Source organism: Muntiacus reevesi, chromosome 9 (assembly GCF_963930625.1).
Source record: "Muntiacus reevesi chromosome 9, mMunRee1.1, whole genome shotgun sequence".
Lineage (NCBI taxonomy): Eukaryota > Metazoa > Chordata > Mammalia > Artiodactyla > Cervidae > Muntiacus > Muntiacus reevesi.
Window position 1 is genome coordinate 40,778,797 of NC_089257.1, and position 14,172 is coordinate 40,792,968.

At 39.6% G+C, this 14,172-nt stretch overlaps 1 protein-coding gene across 1 annotated transcript; it reads left to right on the top strand.

The window, feature by feature from the left end:
* Nucleotides 1-3,920: 3,920 nt before the first annotated feature.
* LOC136175263 (olfactory receptor 52I2-like) lies at nt 3,921-4,895 on the top strand. Its single transcript, XM_065945582.1, has one exon. The coding sequence runs from the start codon at nt 3,921-3,923 to the stop codon at nt 4,893-4,895; it is 975 nt and encodes a 324-aa protein (XP_065801654.1).
* The last annotated feature ends 9,277 nt before the right edge of the window (nt 4,896-14,172 follow it).

Consider the following 14,172-nt stretch of genomic DNA (forward strand, 5'->3'; position numbering starts at 1 on the left):
CCTGGAGAGTTTGATTCACCTGATGGCATACAAGGTCTAAGAAGAAGCTGTAACGTTTAACTTTACCTAGCTATTCAATTTCTAGCAAGGATGTCAATGAAATGATTTATTTTCTGATGAATATAATGGTTTGAATAAACTAGTATTTGAGTCAGAGATAAGTCTGGGCAGAGAATAAAGATTTGGGATTTTTTTTTCCTTAGATTCTGACCTACATTTCCAATTTAATATCCTACCAGACCATCTGCAGAAGAAACCAACTGTTGGGTCTGCAATGTCTGACTGATTTTCTCACAACTGTTCTCCTTATATGATTATATGGAAGCAACTGTTAATATATAATACACTGACCTCTGGGCCATTGATGAATCCACTCAACTTGGATCATGTGCTCATACCTGGAACGGAGTCTGTCTCCAGTCAAAATGGATTCCAGCTTACCTGAGATGTGAATTTGGAATCACTGATGGTGGCCATTTTCTAACACATGTGCTTGGAAAGTGAAATCTGTTCATAAAATTGGTTCTTTGATTCTAATTCATTTCAAACACACAAGTACATCCCTGTTATTAAGTACTATAAGATATACCTCTGTTTCTTATGTACCTAGCATTGTTCAGGAAGTTGGAATGGTGTACTAATCACCAACTTCTTGTTTGTAAGCAATGGAAGCTAAGGCAATGTGAGTTTGCTTTTATTTTCTCCTTTCAGAAAATCTTAATTTCTATAGTCAGTATATGTTAAAAAGAAAGAGATTTCATATGTAAGAGGTACATATATTTGACTCTGGTGTATTTGAAAATCTTAATAAAATATACTTTCCAAATAAGTGTTGATGGCAAGTTACTGCCTCTGTGTCTTAATATCTCATTTGTGCTGATGGGGAAACAATGCTAATTATAAAGTACACTGAAGATTAAATTTCAAAATGGGTACATAAAATAATACCTTACATACATACTGTGCATACATTAAAATATACCCAATAATTTCTAATTTCATACTTTTAAGAGGTAGTCATAGGTACTATTGATATTGTATTCCTGTGTAGATAAGCATGTACAAAGTAACTGTTCCAAAGAGATCTGATGCTCAGCCACTGAGCAGCCATAGATTTTCCTAATATTGCTATTAATTACTTGCTTAGAATGTATTCTATTTCTGAAAATCAAACAAGTAGGAGTCAATCTTTAAAAATCAGATAAACTTATTTTGGACCTTGTTTTCTATTCAGAATATGTGTTATATTCCTTATTAGTTATCCTCTGAGGACATGAAACAAACTCTCTTCCACTAAGCACCTGTCTCTCCCTGCAATCTGGAAAGCTCCCTTGGGCCAGAGAACAGGGAAAAATCAGTCTCTGGAGGAGTTATAGTATTTGGCTGCTGGGCAGAGGCCAAGGGAAGCTGGGGTGTCCGGGGGAAAAGCAGGGTGATAGACAATCTAAAGGGAAATAGGGCTCCCAATGGGAGGGCTCTGAAAGTGACAACACTCCTCATTGTGCCTCCATGTTGTTCATATTTGATCTTGTGTTGCTCCTCCTGAAGGGTCCTGTACAAATCCTTCTTTTGGATGAAAGAAATGTGGACCACCAGAGGAAGTCAAATAGGGAAAACCCCAGGGATGTGAGTAACTAACCTGGGGACTGGGAGTTGGGCTTGATGAAGTCTCAAAGCCAGGGTCACCCTAGAAAGGAGGATATAAGCAACTCCACTACAAAGGGCTGGCCAGGTCTCATGGGTAATGCTGATAACAAGACCACATTCTGGAAATCATGGGACAACTGGGGAGATAAAAGGAACAGGATATACTTGATCATTTTGGCTCAAAGCTGAGAGAGGAAGGGGTAAGTCTAATCTTGGAATGGAGGAGAGAGGGTTTTCAGGGGGAGTTGAGAGAATAGAAATTGAGCAGTAGGACTGATTGGGAGCATGTGCTTTTGGTCAGAGAGTGGAGGCATTGATTTATCATAAACACAAAGGATCCATTTGACTGAATTATGGATTACTACTTTTACCTTTAAGACAATTTTCATTTGAATTGAGTTTTTCCCTTCCTTTAAATAGAAATAAAATATCCTGACATATCCTATGATTTTGTTATTGAATTAAGTGTCTTGTCTAAGCTTTCCTTTGGTATTGACTCTCCAGTTCTTCAAGTGAATGTCTCTGCAGGGTTGAAGGCAGAGGCAGATTGTAGTCTGGAAATGTTTTAGGAGAGCTTGGCCAGAGCTTTCTGAAGAACAGTGCACCTCAAGAACCAGGAAGCAATTGTATATCTTGATCTTAGTAGTGGCCATGAGGATGTGTTCATGTTCTCACAGATAAAACTTAGACTGTCCCTTTTACCATATAGATGCTATATTTCAGTCAAAAGTTAACCAAAAAATAAAGAAGCAGGCAACAGTGTTAAATGTGCTGAATAGGTCAAGTAAACTAAAGACTGAAAACACTGGATTGGCAACATGTCATTGATGGAGGTAATTGTTGATCTTAGCAAACTTTTTTCAGTAGCAGCAGACTGAAGAGTAAGATAGTAATACTTATAAATAGACCCACCAAACCAAATGTTCTGCCAATTGACCAGACTATTATGACATGTAAATCCCTAGCACTGCTAATCAAGAAGAAAAAGGAATGAGGGAACTAAAACCTCGAAGAAATGAAAGGTATAACCTGAGACAACTTTCCAAGGCTAGAGAGGAGGGATGGGCAGGCACTAGATGAGACTTTTCTCAGAAGAAAGGTAGATTTATACAGGGCAGAGATCCAGAGAGGAAGATTCTGAGGGATCAGAGATAAATAGCAGGAAGAGCCATTGTGGTTCTTCAGATTCTCTTCAACTCTTTAAGGAAAGATGCTCAATCTTGGCTTTATGGCATCCAGGAAACAAACAGCAGTCTTAAGGATACCCTGAATAATTTTCTTTTCACTCTACACTATTATTCTACTTTAAAAAACTTTCCTTTATCTTCTCATGATCTATCATTGAAGATGTCTCACCCAGTGGTTATATGCAGTTAGGTTCTCTGACTATAATACAGAGCTCATTATTTACTCAGTCTGTTCCATTATAAGGCATTTCTTATGTTTGGGGTTTTGTCTTTTTGTTTTAATAAAGCCATGGTTTTCAATTATATCCCATAAGTCTGGCTTTTTAGAAAACTTCTGAGGATTCTAATCAAGGTTTCTGTTGGCACCTGGGTGTGGAGTCAGTTAGTGATAGGCTCTCCAGGGGGTAACTGGAAGGGACAAATGTGTGTTGTCTGATTAGCACTGAGAACCAGGAAGATGTTGGTCTACTGCTTGGCTACTGCCATTGATGGGATTCTGAAGTCAGTTCTCCATCAATCCTTCAACCTACTCAACTTTTTAGGGAGGAGCTAGAAGTGATGAGAAACCCAAGAATGATCAAGTGAAGACAATGTCCAAGGATATGGAAAGTTCTTAGCCTTTTAGTTCCTTTTAGATGTGCACAACACATCTGGGTCACACACTTGGTATAGTTTATAAGGCCATGAACAAGAAACACATGATTGAATACAACAAAGTCATAGGTATGGTACTGGAATGATCAGTTTAGGTCCCTCAGAGGTAAGCATAGATGAGAGCCTATAAAAGCTCTGAAGGTACCTAAATTAGTTTTGTCATGAGATGGGGCAGAAAGTAGAAAAGACTATCCAAAGGAGGTAACTCATGGTCTTTGAACAATGACAGAAATTCGTAAGGCAAATAATACTGAGAATAATGGAAGGTGGAGCAGGAAAACTTTGTCACATGTCAGTTCCTTAAACCTGTGGCCCACTGAGTTAAGAATAATAATAGGCTCTTTTAACACCAGAGCTGGGGACATGTCTTACAGGATTGTATCCTGTTCTTTTCTAATTTTATACATTAATAGGAAAGCAGTCTCATCTACGATGCTGGGGTCACCCTACAACCATACAACGGAAGCCCCTTCCACCTTCATCCTGGTGGGTATCCCAGGTCTGCAGTCTTTACACCTTTGGCTGGCTATCTCACTGAGCATCATGTATCCCACAGCCCTGTTAGCAAACACCCTCATAGTGACTGTCATCTGGATGGACTCCACGCTACAGGAGCCCATGTACTGCTTCCTGTGTGTTCTGGCTGCCGTGGACATGGTTATGGCCTCCTCGGTGGTGCCCAAGATGGTGAGCATCTTCTCCTCAGGAGACAACTCCATCAGCTTTAGTGCTTGTTTCACTCAGATGTATTTTGTCCATGCAGCCACAGCTGTGGAGACGGGGCTGCTGCTGGCCATGGCTTTCGACCGCTATGTGGCCATCTGTAAGCCCCTACACTATAAGAGAATTCTCACACCTCGAGTGATGCTGGGAATGAGTGTGACCATCACCATCAGAGCGACCATATTCATGACTCCACTGAGCTGGATGGTGAGTCATCTGCCTTTCTGTGGCTCCAACGTGGTTCTCCATTCCTACTGTGAGCACATCGCTGTGGCCAAGCTGGCTTGTGCCGACCCCAGGCCCAGTAGTCTCTACAGTCTGTTTGGTTCCTCCATTATTGTGGGTTCTGATGTGGCATTTATTGCTGCCTCCTATATCCTGATTCTCCAGGCAGTATTCAGTCTCTCCTCAAAGAATGCTCAGTTAAAAGCATTAAGTACATGTGGCTCCCATGTAGGGGTTATGGCTTTGTACTATCTACCTGGGATGGCATCCATCTATGTGCCCTGGCTAGGGAAAGACATAATGCCTGTGCACATCCAAGTGCTGTTAGCTGACTTGTATCTGATCATCCCACCTACCTTAAACCCCATCATCTATGGCCTGAGGACAAAGCAAATACGAAATCGAACATGGAGCTTGCTGACGCACTGTCTCTTTAACCATTCCAACTTGGGTTCATGAATACAAGTCTCTTCAGACTTTGAGCATTCTAGCCAATCCGAAGATGCTTTAGTTAACCTGGATGGTCTGGTTCACCCAGCACTAAACAAGTTCTAAGAGAAAGCTATAAGGGTATCTGTGCTTCAGTTCAGTTCACTACAGTCACTCAGTTGTGTCTGACTCTTTGCGACCCCATGGACAGCAGCACGCCAGGCCTCCCTGTCCATCACCACTCCCAGAGTTTACCCAAACTCATGTCCATTGAGTTAGTGATGCCATCCAAGCATCTCATCCTCTGTCACCCCTTCTCCTCCCACCCTCAATCCTTCCCAGCATCAGGGTCTTTTCAAATGAGTCAGTTCTTCAAATCAGGTGGTCAAAATATTGGAGTTTCAGCTTCAACTTCAGTACTTCCAATGAATATTCAGGACTAATTCCCTTTAGGGTGGACTAGTTGGATCTCCTTACAGCCCAAGAGACTCTCAAGAGTCTTCTCCAACATCACAGTTCAAAAGCATCAATTCTTCAGTACTCAGCTTTCTTTATAGTCCAACTCTCACATCCATACGTGACTACTGGAAAAACCATAACTTTGACTAGAAGGACTTTCGTTGGCAAAGTAATGTCTCTGCTTTTTAATATGCTGTCTAGGTTGGCCATAACTTTTCTTCCAAGGAGTAAGTGTCTTTTAATTTCATGGCTGCAGTCACCATCTGCAGTGATTTGGGATCTCCCTCTCCCCTCCCCACCCCACCCCCCCACCCCCCGCCAAAAAAAGTCTGTCACTGTTTCCACTGTTTCCCCATCTATTTCCCATGAAGTGATGGGACCAGATGCCATGATCTTAGTTTTCTGAATGTTGAGCTTTAAGCCAACTTTTCCACTCTCCTCTTTCACTTTCATCAAGAGGCTCTTTAGTTCTTCTTCACTTTCTGCCATAAGGGTGGTGTCATCTGCATATCTGAGGTTATGGATATTTCTCCTGGCAATCTTGATTCCAGCTTGTGCTTCATCCGGACCAGCGTTTCTCATAATGTCCTCTACATAGAAGTTAAATAAGCAGGGTGATAATATACAGCCTTGATGTGCTTCTTTCCCGATTTGGAACCAGTCTGCTGTTGTATGTCCAGTTCTAACTGTTGCTTCCTGACCTGCATACAGATTTCTTAAGAGGCAGGTCATGTGGTCTTTAAGAATTTTCTGCAGTGTGTTGTGATCTACACAGTCAAAGGCTTTGACATAGTCAATAGAGCAGAAATAGATGTTTTTCTCTTGCTTTTTCAACGATCCAATGGATGTTGGCAATTTGATCTCTGGTTCCTCTGCCTTTTCTAAAACTAACTTGAACATCTGGAAGTTCATGGCTCACGTACTTCTGAAGCCTGGCTTGGAGAATTTTGAGCATTACTTTACTAGTGTGTGAGATGAGTGCAATTGTGTGGTAGTTTGAGCATTCTTTGGCATTGCCTTTCTTTGGGATTGGAATGAAAACTGAGCTTTCCAAATTTGCTGGCATATTGAGTTCAGCACTTTCACAGGATTATCTTTTAGGATTTGAAGTAGCTCAACTGGAATTCCATCACCTCCACTAGCTTTGTTCGAAGTGATGCTTCCTAAGGTCCAGTTGACTTCACATTCCAGGATATCTGGTTCTAGGTGAGTGATCATACAGTCTTGATTATCTGGGTCATGAAGATCTTTTATTGTGTATTCTTGATCTTTTGTGTATATACACAAGATCTTTTGTGTGTTCTTGCCACCTCTTCTTAATATCTTCTGCTTCTGTTAGGTCCATACCATTTCTATCCTTTATTCTGCTCATCTTTGCATGAAATATTCCCTTGATATCTCTAATTTTCTTGAAGAGATCTCTAGTTTTTCCCATTCTATTGCTCTCCCCTATTTCTTTGCACTGATCACTGAGGAAGGCTTTCTTATCTCTCCTTGCTATTTTTTCAAACTCTGCATTCAAATGGATATAGCTTCCCTTTTCTCCTTTGCTTTTTTCTTTTTTCAGCTACGTGTAAGTCTTCCTCAGATAGTCATTTTGCTTCTTTGCATTTCTTTTTCTTGGAGATGGTCTTGATCTCTGTCTCCTGTACAATGTCACAGACTTCCATCCATAGTTCTTTTGGCACTCTATCAGATCTAGTCCCTTAAATCCATTTCTCATGTCTACTGTGTAATTGTAAAGGATTTGATTTAGATCACACCTGAATGGTCTAGTGGTTTTCCCTACTTTATTCAATTTAAGTCTGAATTTGGCAAGAAGGAGTTCATGATCTGAGCCACAGTCAGCTCGCTGTCTTGTTTTTGCTGACTGTATAGAGCTTCTCCACATTTGGCTGCAAAGAATATAATCAATCTGATTTTGGTATTGACCATCTGGTGATGTCCATGTGTAGAACCTTCTCTTGTGTTGTTGGAAGAGGGTGTTTGCTATGACCAGTGTGTTCTCTTGGCAAAACTCTATAAGCCTTTGGCTTGCTTCATTCTGTATTCCAAGGCCAAATTTGCCTGTTACTCTAGGTGTTTTTTGACTTCCTAACTTTTGTATTCCAGTCTCCTATAATGAAAAGGACATCGTTTTTGGGTGTTAGTTCTAGAGCGTCTTGTAGGTCTTCATAGAACCGTTCAACTTCAGCTTCTTCAGCATTACTGGTCAGGGCATAGACTTGGATTACTGTGATACTGAATGGTTTGCCTTGGAAATGAACAGAGATCATTCTGTTGTTTTTGTGACTGCATCCAAGTACTGCCTTTCTTTGCCTAACTTCTAGCAAGGATCAATGAAATGATAAATTATCTGACAACTTTAATCATTTCAGTCAACTAGTATCTGAAACGTGGAGTTTAGGCAGAGATTATAGATTTGGAGATTTCCTTTCCTTAGCTTCTGACCTGCATTTTCAGCTTAGTATCCTACTAGTCCCTTTGCAAAAGAAGTCAAGGTTGCCCCATACCTGACTAATTTTCTCACAAACTGTACATCTGCTGAATTCCAATTCCACTACTAGGTGGAGCTAGTAGTAAAGAACCTGCCTGCCAAATGCAGGAGACATGAGAGACATGGGTTTAATCCTTGGGTCGGGAAGATCCCCTGGAAAAGGAAATGGCAACCCATTCCAGTATTCTTGCCTCAAGAATCCTACAGACAGAGGAGCCTGGTAGGCTACAGTCCATGAGATCACAAACAGTTGGACACACCTAAAGTCACTATGCACACATGTATATCTCCTCATGTAATTATATGGAAGCAACTCTTCATATATATGACAGTGACCTCTGTGCATTGATGAACCCACTGAACTTGGCTCATGTGCTCACACCTTGACAGACTCCATCTCCAGTGAAGATGGATTCTGGTTTATCTGAGAAGGTGTAAACTTGGAATCACTGATGGTAGCCATTTTCTAACACAGGAACTTGGAACTCTTTCACAGTAGAAGAAGCAAATTAGGAAAATGGTATAAAGAAACTATCTGGCTCTCTGGACCCAGTTCATTTAGAATACCTAGGTACATCCCTGTTATTAAGTTCTACAAGATATACCTCTATATTCTTTTAATAAACCCTCTGTTGTTAAGCTAGTTGGAATAAGGTACTAATCACCAGCTTTTTGTTTCTAAGCAACAGAAATTTAGGCAATGTGAGTTTGTCTTTATTTCCCCCTTTCAGAAAGTTTTAAACTGAATAGTCGGTATATGTTATAAGAGATTTCATATATAATAGATGTCTTTGACTGTTATATTTGAAAATCTCAATAAAATATAATTTTATAATACTGCTAATGAAAAATTACTGTATCTGAGTCTTTATCTTCTTTCTACTGATAAGAAAACAAACCCTCTAATTTATAGAGGGTACTGAAGATTAAACTAAAAATGAGTAGAAATTACATAAAACAACACTTGACATACTGTATATACCTAAAAATATACCCAATAAAATTTTAATTTCATAATTTTAAGCTGTATTTGTAGGCACTATTGAAACTGTGAAAGTGAAGTGAAGTCGCTCAGTTGTGTCCGACTCTTTGTGACCCTGTGGACTGTGGCCTACCAGGCTTCTCCATCCATGGGATTTTTCAGGCAAGAGTACCGGAGTGGGTTTCCATTTCCTTCTCCAGGGGATCTTCCCAATCCAGGGATCAAACCTGGGTCTTCTGCACTGCAAGCAGACGCTTTACCCTCTGAGCCACCAGGGAAGCTCCTAATGTAGATCAGTATTCATGTAGTAACTTTTCCAAAGAGATTTGATAATTAACAACTTAACAACCATACATTTTGCTAACATTTATATTATTTACTTCCTTAGAATGTTTTCTTTTTCTGAAAATCAATGAAGTATGAATCCACCCCTAAAAATCATGAGTTTCCATACGCTCACAACATCATAACATAAAACCAAATCAAGACCGTGACATGGTTAAGTATATTTGATAAGATTTCCATTTTGACAAATCACACTGTTCTGTTTCCACAAGCCACCTACTGACTTGGCCACATTCATTAAATAAAAAAAATTATTAGATGCATTAAAGAATCTGATGGCAAGCAACAAAGGGATAGTCCAGCCAGCACTTAAAGAAGAGATTTCTTGCTGGTATTTCCATTAGAAGCCTATCTGCCAGCTTTGTGTTTCTTTCACTTTGGAATTCACTGAAGCCAGCCAAGACCCACTGCTAGTAGTCAAATACTGAACTTCATACTTCCAAAAGTGGACTGGTTCTCCGCCATGGCTACCCCAAACAGAAAGCCCTGTGCTTCTCCCAATATATTCAAATATGACCCCTGACCTATTACGTAAAGCAACATATGCTCATTTAACTATAAACTGGGACCCACAGTAGACTCTCAGTGTTTGGATTTTTAATAGACTACAACCAATCCTTCTTGAAAAAAAAAAAAAAAGATTAGATTTTCTGCAAGGAGTTGGGAACTCAAGGATTCTTGGCCTTTGTCTCCGCCTTTTGCAGGACACAAGCATTTTACCCTTTGAAAAGCTTTCGCCCTCAAGGCTCAGGCATTGCATCACTTAATTTTTCTGCCAGTACAATATATGGATGGGCAAAGCTCATTCCTATCTTACAGTGAATGATCACATTAAACTGCAGGTATAGCCCTAGGCACTCCAGGAGCAGTGCAGCTTCTACCCTCCACATGGTTACCTACCTCTTCCCCTTCTGGACCACTTTTGTAATTAGTCATTAAATAAGCTTTTGAATGGGATTGTAATTAAATAACATCCAGTCTTTCATGCCCCTATGTGGCAAGAAGAGGTTATTTTTGTTTTGATTCTAGGCATATGAACGAAAGTTCCCTCACTTAAATATTTATATATGTACGCACACTGCCAGACTGCAGCTGCAATGGTGAATCAGACAGAAAAGGTTCTTGTTCTTTGGTTTTTTTCTTTGTTTTATTCACAGTGTCCATACATTTTTATCAGAATACACAGTTATTAAGCATTATCTGTGGCTGCTTTCTTACCACAAGACAGAATTATGTAGTTACATTGGAGACTATGTTACCCACAAAACCTAAATATTAAGATACTTTAGAGAAAAACTTCACTGACCCGTTCTAGATCAAAATTTTAATAGTTACAAAGGGAAATCAATTGGAATTTCATGTAATATATAAAGAAGAAACAATATCTTTTCAATATTGAATCTTATCAAAGGACAAAATATATTTCACTTATTTCGATTTTCTTTTGTATCTCTTAGTAGCATTTTATAATATTTTTCCATCTAGTTCCTGTATATTACTTCTATTAAATTTATTCCTGGAATTTTTGGTGTTGTTTTTGTAAACACAGTGTTAATGGGATCTTTTCTTATACTGTGTTTTTTCCCTGTATCTGTGACTGTGTGTATATACTTTCTTTATTAAAAAAATTAAAAATATACATACTCATTATAAAAAGGGGTCCTCATTCTTAGAAGAGAAGTATAAACAACTACCCTAGAGGAAAGAATTTTCATACACTTCAAGACCTTTTATCTTCTTGGTTGGTCTTGAAAATCAGACATTATGATAACACATAATAGGTTTAATCTTAATTCTTTTAACAAGTAATCATAAGATCCAAATCAGCTTATAAACAGAAAAGCAAACAACCCAAAGATCACATTACAAATGAAGCCATTCCATTCCTTAATTCATTCAAGATTTTAATGAATTCACCTAATAATCTTCATTTTCCAGGAACCTTCCAAGATTTGTGTTAATAAAAGCACAAAAAGAACACCATTGATTTGGCCCCTGGCATCCCTGCTAAGTTTCCATGGACATAACTGGAAGCACTTCCTACAGATCCATTTCTCCAGTCAATACACACTACCCCAGGGAGCCACCCTCCCACACACAAAAATATGTTCCCTCTAATATAGAACTGCTCAACCCTTTGCCAGGACCAGGTGTGTGACTCACCAGTTCATTTCCTTCCAGGCAGATGATGGAAAGTTCTCCTCTTCTGCTGCTAATAATGTTCAAGAAGTAATTTTGAAGCATGGTGGGCAGAATGAGTTTATTTCTCCATTTTGGCCTGTTTCACCTCCTTCATATGTGAACAACCAATACAATTAAGGTAGATCTTTTTTTTTTTTTTTTTTTTTAACTATTCTTCATTATCGGAATTATTTTCCTTCTGCCTGAACCTAACCTAGTACCTAGTTTGTTGCCAAATCCTAACTCAACAGTCACTACCTTCAAACTTAAAACTATGTCAGAGGTTGCGTTACACAGCATCAGTGTGACAATACATAATGCATATATTGCAGCCCCTGCAACAGGCAAAGCCCATAGTTCTCATATACTTGCCTCACAGTTTGTTTCCAGCACAACCATTCCCACATCATATTTTATAGACCTGTAATGAATTATTTTCATCGCATACAACAATCACTCTAAAGGGCCAGTTGCCTAACTATATAGTCTTAATTCTCCTTCATTATAGGAGAATTCATTTTGTGCCTAGTCCTATTCTTTCTCTCCACAATTCCCTCCTGTTTTCCTCCTTTCGTCATATATTTAGAAGAAAGGAAGGCAGAATACCATGTAGTTATCAGAATCATGAAGTACAAAGACCCAAACTTTAGCCCAAGGAGATTGTGAATGAGCTTTCCTTTCAGTGCATTTGTTTTACATTTTTCAAAATCGAACTAATCTTGGGCCTTTTGTTTTCCTTTCAGAATGCACTCTATATTCTAACTCTTAAGTATCCTCTGAGGATCTGGAGAAACAAAGACTCTTTAACCATTAGGCATCTGCCTGTTCCTACAATCTGGAACACTCTGGGGACCAGAGCACAAACAAAAATCAGTCTCTGGAGAAGTTACAGTGTTTGGCTGCTGGGCAGAGGCCAAGGAAAGCTGGGGTGTCCAGGGGAAAAGCAGGGTGACAGAGAATCTACAGGGGGAAGAGGACTCTTAATGGGAGGTCTCTGAAAATGAGAAAACTCCTCACCATGCATCCATGTTGTTCATATATGATCTCATATTGCTTGTCCTGAAGGATCTTATATAAATCCCCTTTCTTTTGAGTGGAAGAAATGTGGACAACCAGAGGAAGTCAAATAGAGAAAATTCCAGGGATGTGGGTAACTGACCTGGGGACTGGGTGTTGGGCTTGAAGTCTCAAAGCCAGAGCCATCCTAGATAGGAGGATACACTAAAATGGGCTGGCCAGGGCTCGTGGGTACTGCTGATAGCAAGTTCACGTCCTGGAAATCATGGGACAACTAGGGAGAGAACAGGAACAGGAACATATGACTATTTTGATTTAAGCTGAGAGAGGAAGGGGTTAGTCTAACTTTGTGATAATCGAGACTGCGTTTTCAGGGACCAGGGGAATTTGAGAGAATAGAAACTGAACAGTAGGGCTTATTAGAAGCACGTGCTTTTTGTCCTAGAGAGGGGAGGCATTGGTTTATCATAAACACAAAGGCTTCATTTGAGTAAATTATGCATTCCTGCTTTTACCTTTAAGACAATATTCATTTGAATTGAGTATTTTCAATCCTTTAAATAGGAATAATAATTCTCATCTATCCTTCAATTTCATTATTGAATTAAATGATTGTCTAAGTTCTTCTTTAGTAATTCACTCTCCAGCTCTTCATGTGAATGTATCTGTAGAGTTGCAGGCAGAGACAGGTTGTGGGCTGGAAATGTTTTAGAAAAACTTGGCCATAACATGAAGAAGAGTGCACCTCAAGAACCAGGAAGCAATTGTATATCTCGATCTGGACAGTAGCCATGGGTTATGCTCATGTCCTCACAGATAAAATTTTATCAACTGTTCATTTTACAGTATGTATATTTCAATAAAAAATTAACCCCAAAATATGAGACCAAGCAGTAACGTTAAATGTTTTGAATAGGGTAAGTAAAATTTAAGACTGAAAGCACTGGATTGAAACAGTGAAAAGTGTTGATGGACTGAAAACATCCTATCAACATGTCACTGATAGAGATCATTGTTGATCTTAGCAAAAAATTTTTCAGTAGCAATAGACTGAAGAGTAAAATAATAAGAAAAAAGGACCAACCAGACCAAATGTCATTGGAAAGGACTAACAAGATATGTAAATGTCTAGCAGTGCTAATCAAGAAGAAAAAGTAATGAGGGAAATGAAGCCTCAAGGGAATGAAAGGTAGGACCTGCTACAAGTTGGAGAGATGGGCAGGCACCAGCTGAGACTGTCCTCCGAAGAAAGGTGGCTTTATGCAGAGGGAAAGATCTGGGATCAGAGGTGGGGGGGGGGGGGAGGAGGCAGTATGGTTCCTCAACCTCGTTTTTTATTCTTTAAGGGATAATGCTTAACCTTGAGTCTGTGGCATCCAGGAAACACACAGCAATCTTAAAGACGTACTGAGTAAGTCTTTTTCAGTCTGTACTATCAGTCTACTTCGAAAGGCTTTCCCTTCTCCTCTCATGATCTATCACCAAGTGGCTAGACACAGCAAGGTTCTCTGACCATGAAAACATATAGTTTGGCCACCTGATATGAAGAACTGACTCACTGGAAAAGACCTTGATGCTGGGAAAGATTGAGGGCGCAAGGAGAAGGGGGCGACAGAGGATGTGGTGGTTGGGTAGCATCAACTCAATTGGCATGAGTTTGAGGAAACTCCTGGAGATAGTGAAGGACAAGGAAGCCAGACAAGCTGTAGTCCATGGGATCACTAAGAGTCGGACACGACTTAGCAACTGAACAACAATTACTTTATTCAGTCTGTTCCATTATAAGGCATTTCTTATGTTTAGCGTTTTGTTTGTCTGTTTCAATG

Bases quoted from the DNA above. Each gene is read 5' to 3' on its own strand.
- LOC136175263 (XM_065945582.1), top strand. From the start codon at position 3,921: ATGCTGGGGTCACCCTACAACCATACAACGGAAGCCCCTTCCACCTTC.